Here is a 23,153-nt window from a genome sequence, read left to right on the forward strand (position 1 = left end):
ATAATATTTTGGAAACTTTTACGGTTTGGTTTTACGGAAACTTTTATGAGTTTTTGAGGTACGCCCCATAAATTTTGCTAGTTGTTCTAGTTCACCCTTTTCCATTTTTAAAATTTGTATTATTGTTGCTAAGTGTTTTCTGAGGCGAGTTGACGTGAGGGTAGTGATTTTGTTTGCATCATTCAACACTTAGAAGCATGCTTTCTGAGAACATGATATCCACTGATGCAGTTAATAGTATTCGGTATGCCAAATAGGTATTCGTTGTAAGAGGTAAAAAAATTATTCCTATATTTAATTAAAGTGTCAACTCCACTTTTGGTCAATTTGTCAAACAGAACAGGTACGCCTCTACCTCTCTTACCTCTTATTACTATGCGTTTTAAAGAGTGAACTAAAATTTTCTCGGTTTCTGTTAGGACTTTCTCAAACTCTTTAGAAGATTGAGAATCATGATGTTTTAAATAAATATCTAAAGGTAATCTCTGCAGCTCCATATAAAGTATGAATAATTAATAACATGCTACATGTTTTGACATTGCATTATTTTATGTTTCATGAATTTGGCCAAATCTTATCATACGTTAATTCAATCCATAGTAATATTAAATTTACAAGAGAAATAAAACAAAACCAGTCAATAAATTTTCTAGACTTAAAAATTATAAGAATTGAAAACAAACACGAGTTCTCTGTATTTCATAAACCTATACATACTGACACAACCATACACAGTACTTCATCCCATCCTGCACAACATAAATTAGCAGCCTACTAGAGTATGTTCCACAGATTGACAGAAATCCCAATGTCAAATAATAACTTCGAAGTAGAATTGAATATCATTAAACTTATAGCAATAAATATTGGATACAACGAACACATAATAAACAAAATGTTACAGCAAAAACTACTCAAGAAAGCCCTTAAATCAATCTTCCCACCACAAGAGAAAAAGCCCAATACAATATATTGCTCGATCACGTCATATACAGGTAATATATTAACTAAAATAGCCAGACAGATCAAAAGAAAAGAATAACACCAGCATTTAAATATATTAAGAACAACAAGAGCCATTTGCTGATCGGTTTAGGTCACCGAAACCCAACCAATTATGATTGGATCAACAGAAACAACTACTCCGTGGGCTAATACCCCTACCGGCATTGAATTATACTATTGATCCAATGGTCGCAGAACAACACAACCCATCAAGTGTGAAACGCCAAACAGCTGTTTCGGTCCGCCAGACCTTATCAGTGACGCTTGGCTTCTCCATTGGAAAGTTGTCCGTTCTGCTTAAGGGGACAAGGTCCTCTGAATCTCAAATGTAAATGAGAATGCAATCCACTCTTAACTGATCAACATTTAATATGTCATCACAGGTGTTCCGTGTGCAATGCTGCCAGGTCACCCATGTACAGCTTGGAACAACAAGAGCCATTTGCTGATCGGTTTAGGCCGCCGAAACCCAATTAATTATATTTAGATCAACAGAAACAACTACTCCGAGGGCTAATACCCCTACCGGCATTGAATTATACTATTGATCCAATGGTCGCAGCACAACACAACCCATCAAGTGTGAAACGCCAAACAGTTGTTGCGGTCCGCCAGACCTCATCAGTGACGCTTGGCTTCTCCATTGGAAAGTTGTCCGTTCTGCTTAAGGGGACAAGGTCCTCTGCATCTCAAATGTAAATGAGAATGCAATCCATTCTTAACTGATCAACATTTAATATGTCATCACCGGTGTTCCGTGTGCAATGCTGCCAGGTCACCCATGTACAACTTGGAACAACAAGAGCCCTTTGCTGATCGGTTTAGGTCACCGAAACCCAACCAATTATGTTTGGATCAACAAAAACCACTACTCCGAGGGGTAATACACCTACTGGCATTGAATTATACTATTGATCCAATGGTCGCAGATCAACACAACCCATCAAGTGTGAAACGCCAAACAGCAGTTTCGGTCCGCCAGACCTCATCAGTGACGCTTGGCTTCTCCATTGGAAAGTTGTCCGTTCTGCTTAAGGGGACAAGGTCCTCTGAATCTCAAATGTAAATGAGAATGCAATCCACTCTTAACTGATCACATAGGTGACCTAGCAGCATTGCACACGGAACACCTGTGATGACATATTAAATGTTGATCAGTTAAGAGTGGATTGCATTCTCATTTACATATAAAATACTAGCTTTTATCCTCGATTCGATTGTGATGGCGTCTTCTGCCGAGAAGTATCCCTTGAAAATACAACTTTTTTTAATAAAATGTATCATCTGTGCTTATTTGTGTCCCTGTCAAAATTGCAAAAATAATCAATATGATCGGTTAAAAAGTTAAACAGGGAATGCGAAAAAAAACAAGCCGACAAACACCTTACACTCACATTTATAATATTAGTTAATATTTTCACAGAAAAAAAGACAAAGCATAACCAGAGATAGATAAAAACTAAGCATCTTAACGAAAGAATCTTATTAACACAGCGCCAAACCACATTTTCAAAATTCACAACATTTTTAATGCATTTACAACCCCTAACATTAAATGCTTTTTAATACACAACGTTTTAGCAATGTGCTTCAAAAAATTATACACATGGCGCTGAGAAATAAGGTTATAAAACCTTTCAAAAAGAATAAAAGACTGCAGATAACAAGAAAGTAAGATAAATCCAATAATATATTGTAAATCCAAAAACTAAACAAAAAATGTCCATTCTAAGAATTAAACTCAAACGCGAATCGACCAGATGTTACTCGAACCTTTATAAACCTGGAATCTAAGACAATCTAAGTGACTAACTGGCTTCCAAAATCGTATCACATCCTGTAGATGCCAATTGAACCGCTAAGCTGTAACGACATGAATATCGCTTCAACTCAATATACACAAATCGATGGTGGCGCTGCTTATTTTTTGCCTCGAACTACGATTTATTTACGAATCAAAAAACGGTCCAATTGGATTCCGGGTTCATATCGCGTAAAGAGCCTTATAATATCATCCACTATGCGTTTCTGATATTATTTTGAAGAGGTCAATTGGCATCCGAATACCGGATGCCAATTGACCAGCGGAAGCCAATTGAACCTACAACTTTACATGTGGGAAGTCAATTGTTACCGTAAATAAATATATATATATATATATATATATATATATATATATATATATATATATATATATAGTAAACTCTTAAATATTGGGGAAATCTGCAAGAAAGACTCTAATGTGTATCAATTGTTTCGCCGAACGTTTTCGCCAAAGAGAATAAATTGGGCTTCTTCAGGGCTGAAAGAGAATAAATTATAATTAGCTACCATATATTATCTATTAAAACATTATTGATCTTACCGTAACTTAGAATTGTAGAGTTAGAATATTAAAAAACTTTGCTAGTAACATAGTGGTGTTTTTTGTTACTATGTGCAAAAAAGTTTTTTTAAGGTTTGAAATGCTTTGAACTTGACACGTAAAGGCTTACCCAAGGTTAATCGAAAAACCCAATGTAACTACATTTAAAAGGAGGTAATTCTTTGAATTGTCGGCAATAACTAAATTTTTGATTTTTAGATAGTTTAAAAGTGAGGTTCTGTTTTAGCCAGAACGCAAGCGCTGACAACTAGGCGTAGTTACATTGAGTTTTTCGATTAACCTTGGGTAAGCCTTTACGTGTCAAGTTCAAAGCTACCATACATTTCAAACCTTAAAAAAACTTTTTTGCACATAGTAACAAAAAACACCACTATGTTACTAGCAAAGTTTTTTAATATTCTAACTCTACAATTCTAAGTTACGGTAAGATCAATAATGTTTTAATAGATAATATATATGGTAGCTAATTATAATTTATTCTCTTTCAGCCCTAAAGAAGCCAAATTAATTCTCTTTGGCGAAAACGTTCGGCGAAACAATTGATACACATTAGAGTCTTTCTTGCAGATTTCCCCAATATTTAAGAGTTTACTATTTAACTAATCTGCAAAGATTAAATTTCTTTTCTTTTCTATATATATATATATATATATATATATATATATATATATATATATATTCAGGGATTCTACAGTATTCACTGCCTTCCCTCGCTCAACCGTTTCCATCTCTCTCTGTTGTCCCATTCTCCATCGTTTAGGCCTCTCTTACTTATGGCGTCGTCTACTTCGTTCCTCCAGGATTTTCGGGGTAGTCCTCTTTTCCTGCTTTCTATGCCAAAAGCTTCTGTGGATTATATATTTATTAAAGATAACATAGGCAAATGTGTATTATTATAGGGGGTTGAAAGGACGGGACTGAACAATCATTGGGCTGGAGATAGGGTAAGCAAATAAATTGAAACGTTTGCGAATGACTACTCGTCTTTTGGTTGGAGAGCTGAGTCGTGGATAAGGATTCCTTTATTAAAAAATACCAACAGAGATATCCTGGGCAACACTACATAAGAAGATTTCTAAACTATTTAATATTAGAATGCCGTTTGAAAGAATAGTTTTATTGGTTAGAAAGAAGGGATTTTTCTCCTAAAAAATTTCAAGGGCGAATATCTTGTTAAAAGAAATAATTTTAAACTTCTGGTTTCAAGAGAAACATTACATATTTAATTTTATTTCGCATAAACAGTTATTACAAATAATAACATATAACATAACTGTTTCGCATAAACAGTTATTACAAATAAAAATATCTAAATTTATCAACAAACCTTACATTGAATTGGACTTTCTCACAAAACAGAATCAAAAAATATTACATCGAAAATTATAACAAAACAGACTTTAAAATTATGGTTATGTACCAAATGACAGAAAAGGATATACTAACTATCATATGTTGAAATGAAATACCATATTTTTCTGAAATATTAATTAATTTTCAAGTTTAATTTTATTTAAAAGAAAACTTGGTTGTCACTCCACCTTTTGCGCGGTCGTTCGATACTTCTTCTGCCGATTGGTGACTTATCTCTTGCTATTTTGACAAAACGGATCTCCTACATTCTGCTTATGTAGTTATTCCATTTTTTTTTCTATTTTGTATCCATTCATTTATACAATGTACGTTACATTTTCCTCTAATGTCTTCTCTTTCGGTCTCTCAGCTTATTATTTCCTTTAATTTTTCTAAGTACTCTCATCTCTGCCGTTTCCAGTAGCCTTTGCGTTGTGGCTGTGTCGGGTGTTGTTTCTGAGGCATATGTCATTATTGGTCTTACACTGGCTTTGTAAATTCTTGAATTCATCTCAGTGTTAATGTGTCTGTTTCGCCATATAGAGTAAGGCAATCTGCCAGTCTATATGCTTTTTGTAGGTACTTAATCTCTCACTTCTTTTTTCAGGTCTTTATAGCTAGACAGTGTAATTTCCTGCTATTTTATTTCCATTACTTGTTCAATACTGATACCATCAGTTTCTATTTTACATCTGGTAGGTTCTTTGCTGACTACTAGTTTTCTGAGATAAAAAGATAATTATAAGATAAAGAGATAAAAGTGTCTTATTAAATTCTTTTGCTCTTATGCTAAATCTGTCGACCAGTCTTTGCAGACTGGTCCACAGATCTTAATTTTCTTCTACAGATCTTAATCTTGGGCTATCAATATTGCGTCGTCTGCGTAACAGAGTATTTTGATTTCTTTGTTTTCCATTCTTTATTCTCTTCCTTTGTTAACGATTTTGATGATTTCATCCATGATCAAATTTAAGACTATGGGGCTCTATGAATGTCCTTGACATATTTCGCTGCCTATTTCTATAGGTTCTGTAAGTTGTCCATCTATTCTGACTTCCATTTTGTTGTTTTAATAGATATTTTCGATAGTGCTTATAATGTTTAGGGGAACTTCTTTATTATATAGAAGATGGATTACATCTTTGAGTCTCACTCTGTCAAATGTTTTTTAGGTCAATCAGACACAAAAATACTGGTCTATTATACTCTAGTGATTTCTCAGGAATGTGCTTTAAAACGAATATTGCATCTGTACACGATCTTCCTCTACGAAAACCCTGTTGTTCAGTGATCATTTTTTATTTTTCTTACAAGTGCATGTGTTTCGTTTCTAATTGTCTTGTAATTATTTAGTCTTCGCTTTGGGAACAGTTTATTTTTATTTATATTTCTTTCACCAAGAAGTTACTTGGCCGAGCCTAAGATATTAGGCTTAATTTTTGCCCCGCTTTCTTCAACTCTATCACTTTCTGTGTTATATATGATTCTGCTTTTTTCGGTTATTCTTTTTTGGAATGGGTATCTTGTGGAGTCATCCTGTAAGCTTTCGACTTTTGTCTTTGTGGTATATTCTGATGTTTTGTTGTCACATATATGTGTTTTCATTCGAATTTTGCACAGTACTAATATATGATCGCTTCCTATTTCTGCTGTTGTTAGTGCTCTTACATCCAAGATTTGAGAGGGCTGTAACTCTCTATTCGACAAAATATAGTTTATCATAGATCTTTGTCCTCTACTGTTTTGGGGGAAAAATGTAATATTAATACGTATCTCGTTTATGCTGCAGAGGTCAGTCAGATGGTCTCCGTTTTCACATCTGATTCCAGTTCCAGGAATAAACTATCGCTAGTTTATTCCTGGAACTATATCATTGCCAAGAGAGGCGTTAAAATCACCCATAATTATTATATATTTATCATTTGGGGTCTCGTTTATTACAGTCTGAAGGTGTTCGTAGAAGTTTGCCCTTGTATTGGTACATCTGTTGTTTTCTGGTGTATAGATTGCTATCACATTCAGAGGTTTGACATCCAGTTTAATTTTTACACTTACTATTCTTTCAGTTATATTTACATTCTTGTACTTGATGTGAAAATTTTTGTGTGTACTAACAGGGCGACTCCTTCTTTGGCTCTGGTTTCTTTCGCAACACCACTGTAAATCATCAGATAGTCATCTAGCATAATTTAAACCTTTCCTTTTTTCTTCGTCTCTTGTAGTGCTCATATGTTTATATTTTTTTCTAAAAGCTCTTTTGTAATTTTCTGCTCTCTTGTGTTTAGAGACTTTACGTTCCAAGTACCGATGCGAAGTATATTTCTCGTTTTCCATAAATTCGTTGTCCTCTTTCTCGCGTTAGTCGCCGTAATAAAATCATTCCTGTTCCGAGGCATAATCTTATTTCTATGAGCTGTTAATTACAATGTTGACAATTAGCTGATCCATAAAACTTATATTTATCTATAAAATTTTAAACTAAAATGAGAGTAAATCTTAGTATATTAAAGATAAATGTTTATTTAGAAAAATTTAACGAACCAAATTACTTTACTGGCTAATTATTTCTTTTGAAATTATTTAAAAAAACTGGAAAACTTAGCCTCATGTTATCCTGGATGATAACTATATTATTCTTCAAAACAACTCGGCTGTTTTTTTTTAGTCAAAACCATTTAGACCAACTTAGCCCTCAGAAACGCTGTGATCAAAAACACTTGACATGGAATACAGCAACAAACCGGTGGTTATCTCACTTTACAAAGACTACCACATAGAATGTTGAGATTAAATCACCTTTTTCTTTATTTCATGGAATTAAATAAAAACTTGCCGGTTTTTAAAAATTCTCCAAGAACATGGTTTTCTCGTTCAGACCCTAAGCTGTTCTCTCTTACTGCTACACTAACGAATTTCCGATGACAGAATCCGGGACTAAACAACGAAATCTACTGCTCTGACAGTCGGTCCACCGAGGAGCGACTTCATCCTCAACAATCATAAACATAAGCGAAAAGATTCCTGTTTATTTCGTGCGCAAATATATAGGTGGAACAAAGATCAATCGAAAGAGCAATATAATTATTATAAAGAGACTCGCAAAAATATTAAAAATATTTTTCTGTATTTTATTATATACGGGGTGAAGCGAAATGCTACAATAGTGATATTTTTATTAAAATTATTTGACTTACAAACTGTCATATATTATACTAACTTGACAGTGACATTATAATAATACAAATACAATGTAAAAACCCCATTGATACTAAATTTTAACATTTTCACTTGCACTTTACCACTGCGAAAAACGATTTTTGCATCTATATCAGTCCCATCTTTAAAAGAAGGATTATCGAATCTTATTTTCATTAGAGGTTTGGTCATCACATCTACAACTCATTCTTCAGTGGAAATTTGTCCTAAGTTTAACTTGCCTTCTACAACTTTTTCTCTTATGAAAAAATTTTTAATTTCAATGTGTTCCATTCTACGATAACATTGAAAATGTTCTCCTAACTTAATTACTGTTTGGTTATCAATTTCCAAATCTGACACTTCCTTAAAATTTATTACAGATTTAAGAAGTCTTGTAATCCACAAAATTTCAATAGTGGATGTGGCAATCATACTTTGTATCTGACTTATTCAGGAAATTATTCCAACAGCATATATTATTTCAACTCCAATGGTTTATCTCCTTGTAGCAGTACAACCACCAAAATCACTATCGTTAGAATATCTTAACTGAGTAGATTTGCCTGGTGTGAAGTGACACCTAGGTCAATTGTACCTGTAAGGTATCTAAAGACTACATCTTCATCAGAAAACTTTTCTAAGGTTATTGAGAGAAATCTAACACTGAACGCAAGGTCGGGTCTGGTACAAACCAGTAAATGCGTAAGGGCACCCAATACTTCTCTATAAGGAATATCATATTTGGTATCTTTCCCTGATTTAACATCACTATTGAAAGTCTTCTTCATTGGTGTTACAAATGGTTTACATTTTGAAAAATTAAAACGATCCAGGATTTTTCTAGCATTTTGGTTAACATTAATTTCTCCCCTATCAGATCTTTTAATTTCTAAGCCCAAAAATAACTTACTGACTTTCGCACGTATCATTCTGTGGTCACTGCTTGTGGTGAACTTGTTGAGTACTGTTACATCTTTAATTATTTGTTTTGTGTCACTTATGATGTAGTCGATTTCGTTCCTTGTTCTACCGTTTGGACTTTCCCAGGTCCATCTTCCGTGCATTTTTTTTTGTAAAAGAAGCTGTTCTTGTTGAATAAATTATTCTGGAGTAGGAATCCTAGTAGCGTTTCTCCCTTGTCATTTTTTCCTGGGTACCGAATTTTCCCAAGGATGTTTCTAGCTCTGCTTCTTTTACACCTATTTTTGCGTTGAAATCGCCACATAAAATTGTGAATTAAGTACGAGAGTCATTAAGCGCAGTAGATATATCGTCATAAAATATTTCGATTTCTTCGTCTCTATGGTCCGTTTTTGGAGCGTATACTTGGATAATTTTGAGTTGATATCTACTCTCTAACTTCAGAATAAGATATGTCACTCTAGATGATATACTTTGGATGTTTATTATCTTGTTCGCATGGTTTTTATGGACAAAAAAACCGATGCCTCCAACTGGTGTAATTTCAGGGCCAGTCTGATAGAATATATGCCAGTCAGAATGATTTCAGTCTTTTTAAAGTTTTACCTCTCGTTCTAACTTCGCTGATACCTAAGACATCCTATTTAATTTTATTCATTGTTCTCTTTAAGATAGTTTATTTATAAATCCATAGCTTGTATCCAGTCTGGTCTTTCTTTTCTGTTTAAAGCTTCTTCGTAAGTATCAGGTATTTTAATGGAACAAAGAATATCTTCAGCTTCTTCTTCACGTGCCATCTCCGCGACGGAGGTTGGCAATCATCATGGCTATTCTGATCATAGATGCTGCTGCTCTGAATAGTTCAATTGATGTGAATCCGTACCATTCCCTCAAGTTACGCAACCATCAGATTCTTCTTTTTCCTACACTTCTCTTGCCCTGGATTTTCCCTTGTATAATCAATTGAAGTAGGCTGTATCTCTCATTACGTATAACATGCCCCAGGCATTGCAGCTTTCGTGTCTTGATGGTTTCCAATACTTCCATTCTTTTGTTAATTTTTCTCATGACTTCGTTGTTTGTTACATGCTCGATCCATGATATCTTCAGGATTCTTCTATACACCTACATTTCAAATGCTTCCAACTTTGGTCAGTAAGTGTGGGATTGCTTATACCGGCAATCGCTCGGTGGAATTTTCGCCATATCTGGCTACCCTAACTTAGTTTAGCCTGCAGACCAATGCAGTTGCCCATGGTGTGGCACGTGGAGCCATAAGTGAGAGTTAGCTGTCTTATGAGGACCAGTTCCGACCAGTCGTTCCGATAAAAGGTGCTGCCTCTATTACACAACTCTACACCCCTCTACATCTTCAGCTACTAGTATATAATCGTTGCTGAGGTATGAAGGCTTTTTAATTTGATCACTATGTCTTAGGTTATATCTTCCTACTTCTTCTGTGACTTCATCTTCATCTACACATTCTTCATCATCACCTTCTTCGCCATTCTGTGAGATTCTTTCATTATCGATTTTACATTAATTGTAATTAAGAATTAGCTATATCATCATTGTCATTTTTAGAATTTTCTAGGATATATAGGGAGGTATTATCTTGCAGAGGCTATTGAACTCATTTCTGACACTCAGTTCTTTACAAAGTCTTAACATCCCTTAACAAGATTACCTTATTTTCTTCCTTAACCCAAATTATGTATCTTTCCTCTTCATCATAACCAATCAAATAGCCTTTTATTGCCTTTTTGTGAATTTTCTTTCTTGTTTGCATTGGAACATGTGCATTTAACGTAAGTATGAAATAACTTAACAACTTGGAACCTTGATATTTAACAAACATCTCAAAAGTTTATTCATTTAGGTAGTACTATTTTATTTTCATTTTTAAGTGGTTGTATTTTTTTGGTGTTTTTCAGTCATGATGATATGATAGGATCGAAAACGTTCTGAAAATTTTATAAATCCATTTTGGATATTTTAAAATTTTAATTTATATTTAAATGGGAATAAGCCACAATTAAAGGTTAAAATACGTTTATTGACGTTTCAATTTCCACTTCGGAAATCGTTCTCAAAATACAATAAACGTCAATAAACGTATTTTAACCTTTAATTGTGGCTTATTCCCATTTAAATATAAATTAATTTAAAATGCCACAAGAAAATAGCTTCAGAACAATTTTAAAATTTTAATAAAATTTTTATACCATTTTACAAAACGAAGTTTTTAATATTGTTCTGAAGCTATTTTCCTGTGGCATTTTAAAGTAATTACTATTTAAATGGAAATAAGCCACAATTAAACGTTTATTGACGTTTCAATTTCCACTTCGGAAATTAAAAAAGGAAGTTTTTATTTCATTCTGTTTAATTTTTAGATAAAAATAGTGTTTATATTGTGTTAATTTTTAGGTAAAGAAAAATGTAAAACGCAATTTAAAAAAATGTCAATCACTTGGATTAGAAAACTTTTGTTTTGAAGTAGTAACCGATAGTGCTACAGGTATTATTCAAGAAAACAAAATAAGGGAGATTGTTGTGCCAAAGGATTATAATACTTCGTCCGGTGCTCTATATAAAGCCAGAGCTTTGCAATATGCTTTAGAAGATAAGGTTAATATCTTGAAGAATGAAAACTGGGTTGTTCATTTAGACGAAGAAACAGTTCTCACTGAAAGTTCAATTATAGGTATGTGTTTAATAAAAAATATTAGTCATGGATATAAGCTATTTCCATAATAATCAATCAACTTTTTCTAAATGTGCCTATCTTCTAGAGATGTTGGCGACCACATTGACCCATCTTTTTCTATTCACAGCCGCTCGAAATAGATCAGTTGACGTTAGACCAGTCCACTTCTTAAGATTGGCCAGCCAGGATATACGTCTACGTTCAGGGCTTCTCTTACCCTCAATCTTACCTTGTAGAATCAACTGTAGAAGTCGGTATTTATCATTACGCATGATGTGGCCGAAGTAAGCCAATTTTATGGTAATAGATGTCTTAATTTCGTTCCACTGTTCTTCTATGTCTCTAGTAGTGTCTTCAACTATTTTCGCAATATTCTTATTAATCTCTGTTTTTACTTTTTTTATGGGTGTCATATCTTTTCTCTCTCTCTCCAATGACGCTACAGCCCAAATCGGGCCTTGGCCTTCTCCAAACTATGCCTCCAATCTTGTCGGTCCCGCGCCGATCTTCTCCAGTTTCTCACGTCTAGCAAATTTTGCGCGTCCGCTACCACTTCATCCTCCCATCTTTTCCGTGACCTTCCTTTTGGTCTTGCGCCCTGTATTTTACTATCTAGGGCTCTTTTCGGCAATCTTTTTGTCTCCATTCTTACTACATTACCAGCCCAGCGAAGTCTCCGAAGTTTAATGAATTCTGTCTCTTTGAACTGTTGGTAGAGTTCATGGTTGTACCTGGATCTCCATATTCCGTTTTCGTTGATATTTCCAAATATCTTTCTTAGGACTTTTCTTTCAAAGACTTCCAGTTTTACTTTTGTCTCTTCTGTCATCACCCATGTCTCGCATGCATAACATAGTATTAGTCTGATAATAGTTTTGTAGTTCCTGATGTTCGATCTCTAGTGTGTGTTTTTGGAGCGGAACACATGAGTGAAAAATAAGCTTTGTTTCCCTTTACTATTCTTCATTGGATTTTTGGTTCTTCTGTTCCATCCGTATTTAATGCAACTCCTAAATATGTGAAACTTTCTACCGTTTCAATTTCGTCCTCTAATTCAACTGTGTGTCTGTTTCCCCTAGCTCTTGCCTGTGTCAACTTTTTTGTCTTTTGAATATCTATTTCTAGTCCGGTCTCTTTTGCCTTTTAATTTTAATTGTTAATATATTTCTGCCGCCTCTTCTGTTCTGCGAGACATGATGCTGATATCATCGGCATAGATGGCAATCTGTATTGATTTATTTGTTAGGAGATTACCTCTTCCTATATTCAGCTGTCTTATGACATATTCAAGAATCAGGTTGAATAGTGTCGGTGCCAGCCTTATCGGTGCCAGGAGCTTATTTTAGACTCTGACAGTTGCTATTGATGAATCTATTGTTGTTTTTACCAGTCGGATGTATTTTGGCGGATATTAAAGCTCTGCAATATTTGATATAACTTGTTCCTATTAATTGAGTTGTAGGCTTGTTTGAATATCTATGAATATGTTGTGGACGTCAATGTCGTATTTCCAGGATTTGTTTAAAATTTGTTTTACTGTGAATAGTTGGTCAGTTGTAGATCTTTCTTGTCGGAAACCGGTTTGATATTCCTTGACAATATTTTCAGTTAGTTGTTGGAATCGTTTGTTTAGTAGATAAGTAAAAATTTTGTACGCCGTGCACAAGAGGGTTATGCCGCGATAATTTTCGCATTTCAGTTTATTCCCTCTTTTATAGATTGGGCATATAATCCCGGTTTTCCAATAATTAGGGATCTTTTCATCATTCCAAATCTTGTTCATGAGCATATGCATTTGTCCTACTAGGTGATCGCCACCTAATTTATAAAGCTCAGGGAGACGTTGTCAATACCTGGAGCCTTATTGTTCTTTTGTGCTTGTATTGCCTGTTTTACCTTTTCCATCGTTGGGTTCTATATTTTCGGCGTCTCCCTCATTGTGATGCATGTCCATATGCTCTTCACTTTCTTGTGTGACCAAAACAGTTAGAAAATAGGTTTTCCAGACTAATTTTATTTCTTTTGGATCACCGATTATTTGCCCTTCTTGATTTCTGCATAGATTTGTTAGGGGTTTGTATCCTTCTCTTAGATTGCGTAGATATCTGTACGCCTGTCTTATATTGTTGCTTTTAAGATTTTCTTCCATTTTCTGTATATTGCCGTTTTCGTATTTTCTTTTCTCTGTTCGGCATATTTTATCGGCCTTCCGTCTTGCATCTTGGTAACTTACCCTTCTTTCTCTGGTTCTTCTTTCCATATATTTCTTGTGTTCTTCATTTCTTTTCTGTATGGTCTTATTACACTCGTCATTGAACCATTCCCTTTTTGTATTTTTCTTTTTCTTGTCTATGATTCTTCTTGCTGCGTCAACAACTTTTGTTTGGATTTCTTCCCAATGTTCTTCATTGCCTAGACTGCCTGTGTCTATCAGTGTTTGTGTTATTTCTCTCTCATAGTTCTGTTTGACATTTTGTTTCAATTTTTGTATATCTAGCTGTTCTGTTCTTTGTTCCTGTCTTTCCTTCCTGTTTTTCTGAATTCTGCATCTGTATTTTATCTGTACTAGGATATGGTCAGATCCGCAGCATGCTCCTCTTCGGCTCTTCACATCTTGTATGCTTGTTGCGGCCCGTTTGTCTATCAAGTCATGATCAATTTGGTTGGCGGTTGTTCCTCCAGGCATAATCCATGTCGCTTTGTATATGTCGAGGTGTGGGAAAAAAGTCGAACTTATGATCATGTTTTTTCTACTGGCAAAGTTGATAAGTAATTCTTCATTTTCATTGGTATTTTGATGGAGTGAATGTTTACCAATGGTTCCTAAGAAAAGTTCTTCTTTGCCTATTTGAGTATTTATATCTTTTAGCTAGTATATTTCATTTTCTTTTAGTAGTCTTATATCTATCTGGGGCCTCATGAATTATTTTGAGTCGAATGTTGATATTTGCAACCAATAGACTATGATCTGAGAAGACATCTGCCCCTGGATATGTTTTTTTGAGGTGATAGAATTTCTAAACCTTTTATTAATTAATAATTAATCTAATACCGTCTTTCTGTTTTAGTTCTTTACTCGGTTTCGAGTATCAGAAACTAAAGTCACTAAAAATTTTTACCGTGATGAACAGCATATGTAATGCGTAATATAGATTCCCTTGTCGACTAATTCATCAATATATCTGCTTTGCAAATTGTAGAAAGCACAGTGGTAAAAATTTGAATTTAGTTTCGACAAGTAGGAAATCTTAGGATTCCTGGTGATGTTAATTTTAATTATTTTCATGATACATAACATTTTTTTTATTTTCACATTAATTGCATTCATCCCTTACAGGAATTGTTAATTTTGTCATAAATGGAAAATACCAACTTGGACAAGGAGCAATTACCTACGCTGATGAAGAAATCGTAAACTGGCTTACAACCCTCATCGATACTTCTCGGGTATCTGATGATTTTGGGAATTTGCAGTTTCAACTAGCAATACTGCATAGACCCATTTTTACTATTAAAGGATCATTTCTTGTAATACAGGTGTGTATCCAGATGATATACATAGTTCGATTCTAAAATGATTCTAAAATCTTTATGTTGCTAGTCTTTGATCAATAAGATAATTTTTTACTCTCTTGTGCGATAAAACTATAATTCCAAGTTTTCAATAGCAATGTACAGCTGATTCCTAAAAAAACTAATACGACTCTTAAAGCGTATTATGTAGAAAATTGAGCAGTGTATTTTGAAGGATAAATACTTATTTTTTACATACTGTCACTGTCACTGCCAAATCCTAAAATTTGTCACATAACTTATTGTGTTCAACTTCAAAAAATGGCTCCACATGCTAGCAAAGAACTAAAAGCAAGAATTGTAACAAAATTAGAAGATGGCTGGTCACTATATGCCGTAACGAACCATTTTAACGTAAGCAGAATAACAGTTTTTAATATTAATAAAAGATATTAAAAGAGAACAAGAAACTCTCGAAAGAAAGCAAGGTTCTGGAAGACCAAAAATATCTACCGCTCATGAAGATCGTACGCCTTTGGAGAGATTAGAAGAGAATCCTTTTAAAGATGCGAAATCTGCAAGAATTATGTCACAGTTTCAGGTACGAAAGACAAAAACTTGGCGCAGCATTAAAACATCGCGTCTTAGGTACCGAACTGCAGCAAAAAAAAACAAGCTCTTACGCCAGAACAGAAGTAACCAAGACTTCTATTTGCTTTAAACCATCAGTTACAAAATCAAGATTTTTGGGGCAGGGTAATGAGATCCTCCAACAAGATAATTGTCCTGTTTACACTACAAATATAATAAACCACTGGCTCCAGAATAACAACATCGAAACCTTTGCCTTGCCCAACTATAATTCAGCTTTAAACCCAATTGAGAATATGTGGGGGGTTATGTGGGTGACTATGGATTAGGAGAACGAAACGAACGAGGAGACCGTATGGTACAATTTTGTCAAGCGGAGGAGTTAGTAGTTGCTAACACTCTTTTCAAGTTACCTAACAGACGACTGTACACATGGAAATCTCCGAGTGACACCAAAGGTAGAGTAGTCAGAAATCAAATTGACTTTGTCCTTGTTAGACAAAGATTCCGCAACTCTATACTCTCAGCTAAAACCTACCCAGGAGCAGATATAGGCTCGGATCACAATCCTGTAGTAGTCACATTAAGAATAAAACTAAAGATCATTCAAAAACACATGCAGAAACAAATTGACGTGAGAAGACTGAGTGAACAACATATAAAAGAGAAAACAATAGTGAACATCAAAGAAAATTTACAAAATATAGAGAAACTGAATAGAAATACTGATAACATAGACCAAAAATGGGAGAATATTAAACATGCCGTAATGCTGGCAGGGAGAGAAAATTTAACACCGAAAGAAAGAAAACATAAAGAATGGATGAATGAGGAAATACTACAGTTGATGTGTGAAGGAAGGGTACACAAAACAAATAACCCGATAAGATACAAAGAAACAGATAAACTGATAAAAAGAAAATAAGAGAAGCTAGAGAAAGATGGCTAAGTGAGCAATGCCAGGAGTTGGAACAACTGGAGCGAAAATATGACTTTTTTAATGTACACAAAAAGATTAAAGAAATGACAGGAAGGAGAAGAACAACACAGACAGGACAGATCAAAGATACAGATGGTATACTTATAACAGATTTATAACAAAAAATGAATCGATGGACAGAATACATATCATAACTTTTTGATGACAAAGATAGACAAGAAATCTCAAACGAATATACAGATGATACAGGGCCTGATATAATCAGAGAAGAAATAGATTATGCAATCAAACAAGCGAAAAGTGGTAAGGCCCCCGGTCCTGATGAAATTCCCGTAGAACTGTTCAAACTTATGGACGATGAATCTATTAAAATACTCCTAGATCTATTTAACACAATATATAGAACTGGAATAATACCTAGGGAATGGCTCCGTTCGACCTTTATACTACTGCCAAAAAAGGCAAATACAAAGGAATGCAGCGAATATCGTACGATAGCTTTGATGAGTCATGCTCTAAAACTGTTCCTGAAAATAATCCATAATAGGATCTATAGGAAATTAGACGCAGACATCAGTAACACTCAGATGGGATTCAGAAAAGGGCTGGGTACAAGGGAGGCTCTGTTTGCAATGAACGTTCTCTCACAGAGATGCTTAGACATGAACCAAGAAATATACACCTGCTTTATTCATTTCGAAAAGGCCTTTGACAAAGTACAACATGAACCACTAAGACAAATTCTAATAAAGAAAAATATAGACAGCCGAGATATTCGAATTATATGCAACCTGAACAGCAAATGTGAAGGTTGAGGGTAGGCTAACAGAAGAAATTCAAATCCGTCGAGGAGTCCGGCAGGGATGCATCTTGTCGCCACTTTTATTTAATCTGTATAGTGAAGCTATTTGTGAACAAGCACTCGAGGAAGAAGATCTTGGTCTGATAATAAATGGTGAGACGATCAACAATATAAGGTATGCTGACGATACGGTTCTCCTAACGGAAACGCTAGTAGAACTACAACATCTCGTTCAAAGTCTCAATATATACTGTAACAGTTACGGCTTGAAAATTAATTTGAAAAAAACTAAATTTATGGTAATCACGAAATCAAAGAACATCAGAGCTAATCTTGTAATAGACAATACAACGATTGAGCGTGTGTCCTGTTATAAATATCTAGGTGCTTGGATCACAGACGATACTGATCAAACAAAAGAGATTAGATGTAGAATAGAAATCGCTAGATCAGTCTTTAATAGAATGCGCAAACTCTTTTGCAATCGTGATATCAACATAAAGTTACGAATACGAATGCTGCGGTGTTATGTCTTTTCTACCCTGTTGTATGGAGTAGAGGCTTGGACACTAAAACAGTTGACCACAAAAAACATCGAAGCTTTTGAGATGTGGTGCTATAGGCGCATTCTCAGAATATCATGGATAAACCGCGTCACTAACACGCAAGTACTCCAAACTTTAGACAAAAGATGCCAAATTCTAAATGAGATAAAAACTAGAAAGATGGAATACTTGGGGCACATTGTGAGAGGTGAAAAGTACGAACTTTTAAGAAATATCATGCAGGGCAAAATTAAGGGCAAAAGAAGTGTGGGAAGAAGAAAAATATCGTGGCTTCGTAGTCTACGTGAATGGTTCGGGTGTAGTTCGATTGAACTTTTTAGGCGCGCTGCTAACAAAGTCGCAGTAGCCATGACGATTTCCAATCTCCGCTAGGAGTGGCACGAGAAGAAGAAGAAAAGGGGGGTTATTATAAAACGGTTGTATCGGCATAATTTTATACCTCAAAATGCTGAAGAGCTGTGGCACGGTATACAACAGGTTTAGGAAGAGCTCTCTGAAGAAGACAACTTAATAGTTCCTTTCACGCAGATGAACCGAAGACTACCAGCTATTATCAATGCTGATGAAAACATTACAAAATATTAGTTTTATTTTAACATACCCAAATTTAGTACAGTTTTGATCTTCCAGCCCCTCACTTTCTTTCGACAGTTTCTTGTTCCCTCCATTTTTTATTAATAAAAAAACTGTGGTTCTGCTTATGTTAAAATGTTTTGCTGCCGCTGATAGTGCCCAGTTATCTTTTAATTTGGTTACAATTCTTGCTTTAATGTATTGTTGAGTTAAGTCGTTTGTTTAATTCCCTTATAATAATAAAAATAATAACAACAACCCTATTTTATGTAAAAAATATCATTTATATACTCTTTATAAAATGCAGGAATTCAAAATAATATTAACATTTAGACCTTAATAATTATTATAATTTATGAATTAACATATGTAATCAATTGTTTGTTGTTTGTTTGGTTATTTTATTATTTGTCTGTCGTAGTAAATATAATATAATGTCGGACCAATCAAATATACTGCTCAAAATGGTCAAATCTTACTAATAGTCGTATCAGTGTTTTTAGGAACCAACTTTACAATTTAATTGACAAACGAAAAATTTAAAATTGTTTTAAAATAATATTTAATGGATTTCTTTAAAGTAGCTACTTTCTGAATATCATTAAAATACTTATTTATTATATCTGTTAAACGAACAACAGTTCAAATAACTAAACTGTTTACAAATTTCTTTCATTGTTCGTTTTTGACGTGACGGAAAAAATTTGAAATTGACGGTAGCAAAGCATAGGCAACACTTTGAATAAATTGATATTTGTTCAAAAGAACAAAGTTCACATAAAAATAAAAATCATGGATGCCAGAATTTTCAGCGAAATACCTATCTACACATCTACACATGGTCTATTGCCTATTTAAAATTAAGCGTATCTGGTACTGGAAGGAAGAGCGTTTATAAATGACAGATGTCTTTACGTGTCGTTAAAAGATAACCCCTTTGGAATAGAAATAGACTTGTTTCAGCATTTTCACAAAATCTGATGAATATTGCCGAATATCAGACTCTTTTGAGTCACCAACCCTGTCTAATAGAGGTTTTCACAAACGAACAACATACAGTGTGTCAATTTTAAAACTTACAATGGGCTATATCTCACGAACAAATGCTGGTATCACAAAATGCTTGAAACTGTTATTAGGATAGTAAGGGGGAACTAAAATGACATGAAAGAGAACTCACCCCCATCAATCCCCTAGGCCCCAACCACCACAACCAAAAAAGTTTAAGTTGCAAACCCCTACTTGTAATACATCATTCAAAAGACTATAAAAATGTTATTCGGTTTAAATAATAATTATACAGGGTAAAGCATTGTGAAATTTTGGCTTAAATGGCAAATTGAATGAGGTTTTTGTTGAACTACAAATTTGTTAAAAATGTCTATTAAGTAAATGTTTAAAGTGGGTTTCGTTGTTTTGTAAACAATAATACAGCCTATTTTCAAATTCTGCACAAACTTTCGCAAATGTTGTTCTAGTAATAGCGCGACATGCTTGCTTAATTCTTTCTCGCAATTCCCCAAGTGTCGTTAGTTAAGTTTTATAAACAACTGACTTGAGGTAACTCCATAGAAAAAAGTCAGGTGGCAGTAACTCTGGTGACCTCGGTGGACACTCAATAGGACCTCTCCTTCTAATCCATTTGTTCGGATAATTAGTATTCAACCAGTGCCTAATCGTAGCTGCATAGTAAAGAGGTGCTCCATCTTGTTGGAAGCGCTGCAAATCGTCCCTTTGGTTCTCTAATTCATGCACAATTAAAGGTTCGATGGTGTTTTCCAGCATATCGAGATAAATGTCGCCACTTAATTTGCCTGGTATGAACCAGGGGTCAAATATGGCATCACCTAATATTCCTGCCCAAACGTTCAGTTTTTCATGATATTGAGTGTGACCTTCTCTGAATCGATGCGGGTTCGCATCACCCCAGTATCGACAGTTTAGTTTATTTAGATTACCATTTAGTATAAAAGTACATTTATCAGTGAATATTTTTGAACAATCTCGGTTCAACGCAAATTCTTTCAGTCATGAGTTGACAAAACTCAATTCGTCGGTCTGGATCATCATCACCTACTTCTTGAAGAATTTGTGTTTTGTACAAGTGAAACTTATGTAATTTCAACACCTTTCTAACCGACTCATATGGAAGTCCTACCATTGCAGATACATGACGTGTTGATGCAGTAGGTTCTATTGCAAAATTTCCAAGGACCTCAATTTGGGATGCTTCATTTAGTAATCTAATAATTTTTTTATTTTGCACTGATCCCGTTTCTCTAAAGTTTTTAACTAAATCGCGGACGTACAAGTGACTTACATTTTTGTCCGGATGCCTTTCATGAAATATTTGAGGTGTTCGTAAATAACACTGGTTCTGGGAGGCAAGTATGAAAATGATCTCCACGCGTTCAGGTATACGTTAAACCATCGTGACAACTACAGCTGAATGACAGTATAGATCGTACACATGACGAAAACTAATGACATTTAAAATTCTCAAATAAACCAAAAATTATTGGATCTGACGGAACCCAAAGAACAGATGTTTTCAACTTGTTTTGCAAAAACGGCAAATTAAGTTTTTATTTAACAAAAAAAAATTCCGACGGGCACTTATCATTAAAAATAATAGTCCGGGAGATAGCATTACCAATACAAAAGTCAGAGTAAGCCGGCTGATACTAACACCCTGTATAATTATTAAACATTCATTATAGAGAATCATCAACAAAATCAACAAAAACTTCATTAAATTTTCCATTTAAGGCAAAGTTTCACAATTATTGCTTCACCCTGTATAATTATTATTGATACCATTGGATAGCTCTTTTTATAGTCTTTTTAATGATGTATCACAAGTAGAGAATTGCAATTTTTGGTTGTAGTGGGTGGGACCTAGGGGGTTGATGGGGGTGAGTTCTCTTTCATGTCATTTTAGTTCCCCCTTACTATCCTAGAAACGGTTTCAAGCATTCTTCGATATCAGCTTTTTTTTATTTAAACAAACATATACCCGCATCAACCATAACCAACTATATAAGGGTTATTAGCGGGGAGACATACACAAACAGTAAGATACATATTGTTAGACAAAAGAAAAATATTTTTTTTTACAATCTGGTATATAGTTTAGTCATTTTAAGATAACTTAATAAAGACTGTAAGTTTGACGTTAGTACACTTTTTAAATTGTCACTAAGGGCACACGCGATTCTTTCGTTTTTGTACAGTGGACACTCGACAATTATATGTTTCACTGACAACTGAGTGTTGCACTTGGTACACATCGGAGCAGCCTCCTGGTTGAAGATATACTTGTGGGAAAGGAAAGCTTGTCTCACGCTGCTCTATGGAAAATTTTAGAGCTAAGAAACATCCCGCAAAAAATAATTTCTATTATAAAGTCACTATATATATATATATATATATATATATATATATATATATATATATATATATATATATATATATATATATATATATATATATATATAATGGCTATACACCCCAGTGTGGGGTTAAACCGCAAATGCTTTCTAGATCCGATTTCTTAAGTGGATCAGTCTTTTTTGTTTATCTTATCTTCTTGACAATATATCTCCATTTTTTCCTGTCTCTAGTTCTTCCTCTCCATTCTCTGACTCCTGCCCTTTGGAGGTCTTCTTCAACTTCTTGCAGCCACTTTGATCTCGGTCTTCCTCTTCTCTTTTTTCCTCCTGGATTCCATTCTATCATTGCGTATGTCACTGCCTCATCGCCTGCTCGCCAAATGTGACCTAACCATCTAACTCTGCATTGCTTTATTTTAGTTACGATGTCTTCCTTAAGTTCTTCCTTAATTTCTGCATTTGTTCTGCTTCTATATTCATTTTGCTCTGTTCTGATTGGTCCTAGTATGGTTCTCATAATCTTTCTCTCTGCTATTCTTAAGTCTTCTTCATCTTTTTTAACCATCGTCATTGTTTCTCCTGCATATAATAATATTGGCCTAATTATGGTGTTATAAATGTTCATCTTACTTTTTTTAGTCAGTGTTTTGCTTTTAAGTAATGTTTTGTTTGCAAAATAAGCTTTATTCGCTGCTAATATTTTTTCTTTTATTTCGGATTTCCTTTCTCCGGATTTACTTATTGTATCTCCTAGGTATTTGAAGTATTCTACTTCTTCAAACTCAGAACTTCCTATTTTGATTTTTTCTTTTATTGGTTTTTTCCCTAATCTTAATATTTTTGTCTTTTCTTGATTTAATCTTAGCCCCATTACCTCCCCTTTCTCTCTTATTTCTTCTAGCATTTCTTTCATTATTTTTCTGTTCTTTGCAATAATAGCAATATCGTCTGCATATGCAATTATTTGACCACCTCTTGTTCTGAGATTTCCTTTATTTATATTTCGTAGTACATATTCTAATACTAGATTAAATAGCGTTGTTGATAAGGCATCTCCTTGTTTCATCCCTTTATTTATAATGAATTCCTCTGTCTCTCCTCTTTGTGTCTTTATGCTTATTTTTGTAGTTCTCATTGTCATTTCTATTAATTTTCTATTAATAAAGAGTTTATGTGGAATTTTTAATTTTTTCTTTATATTTT

The 23,153-nt window shown here is 34.3% G+C and overlaps 1 protein-coding gene across 1 annotated transcript in view; it reads left to right on the forward strand.

Moving 5' to 3' along the window:
* The window catches only part of LOC140446909 (beta-1,4-mannosyltransferase egh-like), a 54,028-nt gene that overhangs the window by 25,519 nt on the left and 5,356 nt on the right, over positions 1-23,153 (forward strand). The window contains exons 2-3 of the mRNA XM_072539498.1: positions 11,294-11,570; positions 14,911-15,110. Coding sequence (XP_072395599.1) covers positions 11,294-11,570; positions 14,911-15,110 — 477 coding nt within the window. The remainder of the gene's footprint in view (positions 1-11,293; positions 11,571-14,910; positions 15,111-23,153) is intronic.

Source organism: Diabrotica undecimpunctata, chromosome 7 (assembly GCF_040954645.1).
Source record: "Diabrotica undecimpunctata isolate CICGRU chromosome 7, icDiaUnde3, whole genome shotgun sequence".
Lineage (NCBI taxonomy): Eukaryota > Metazoa > Arthropoda > Insecta > Coleoptera > Chrysomelidae > Diabrotica > Diabrotica undecimpunctata.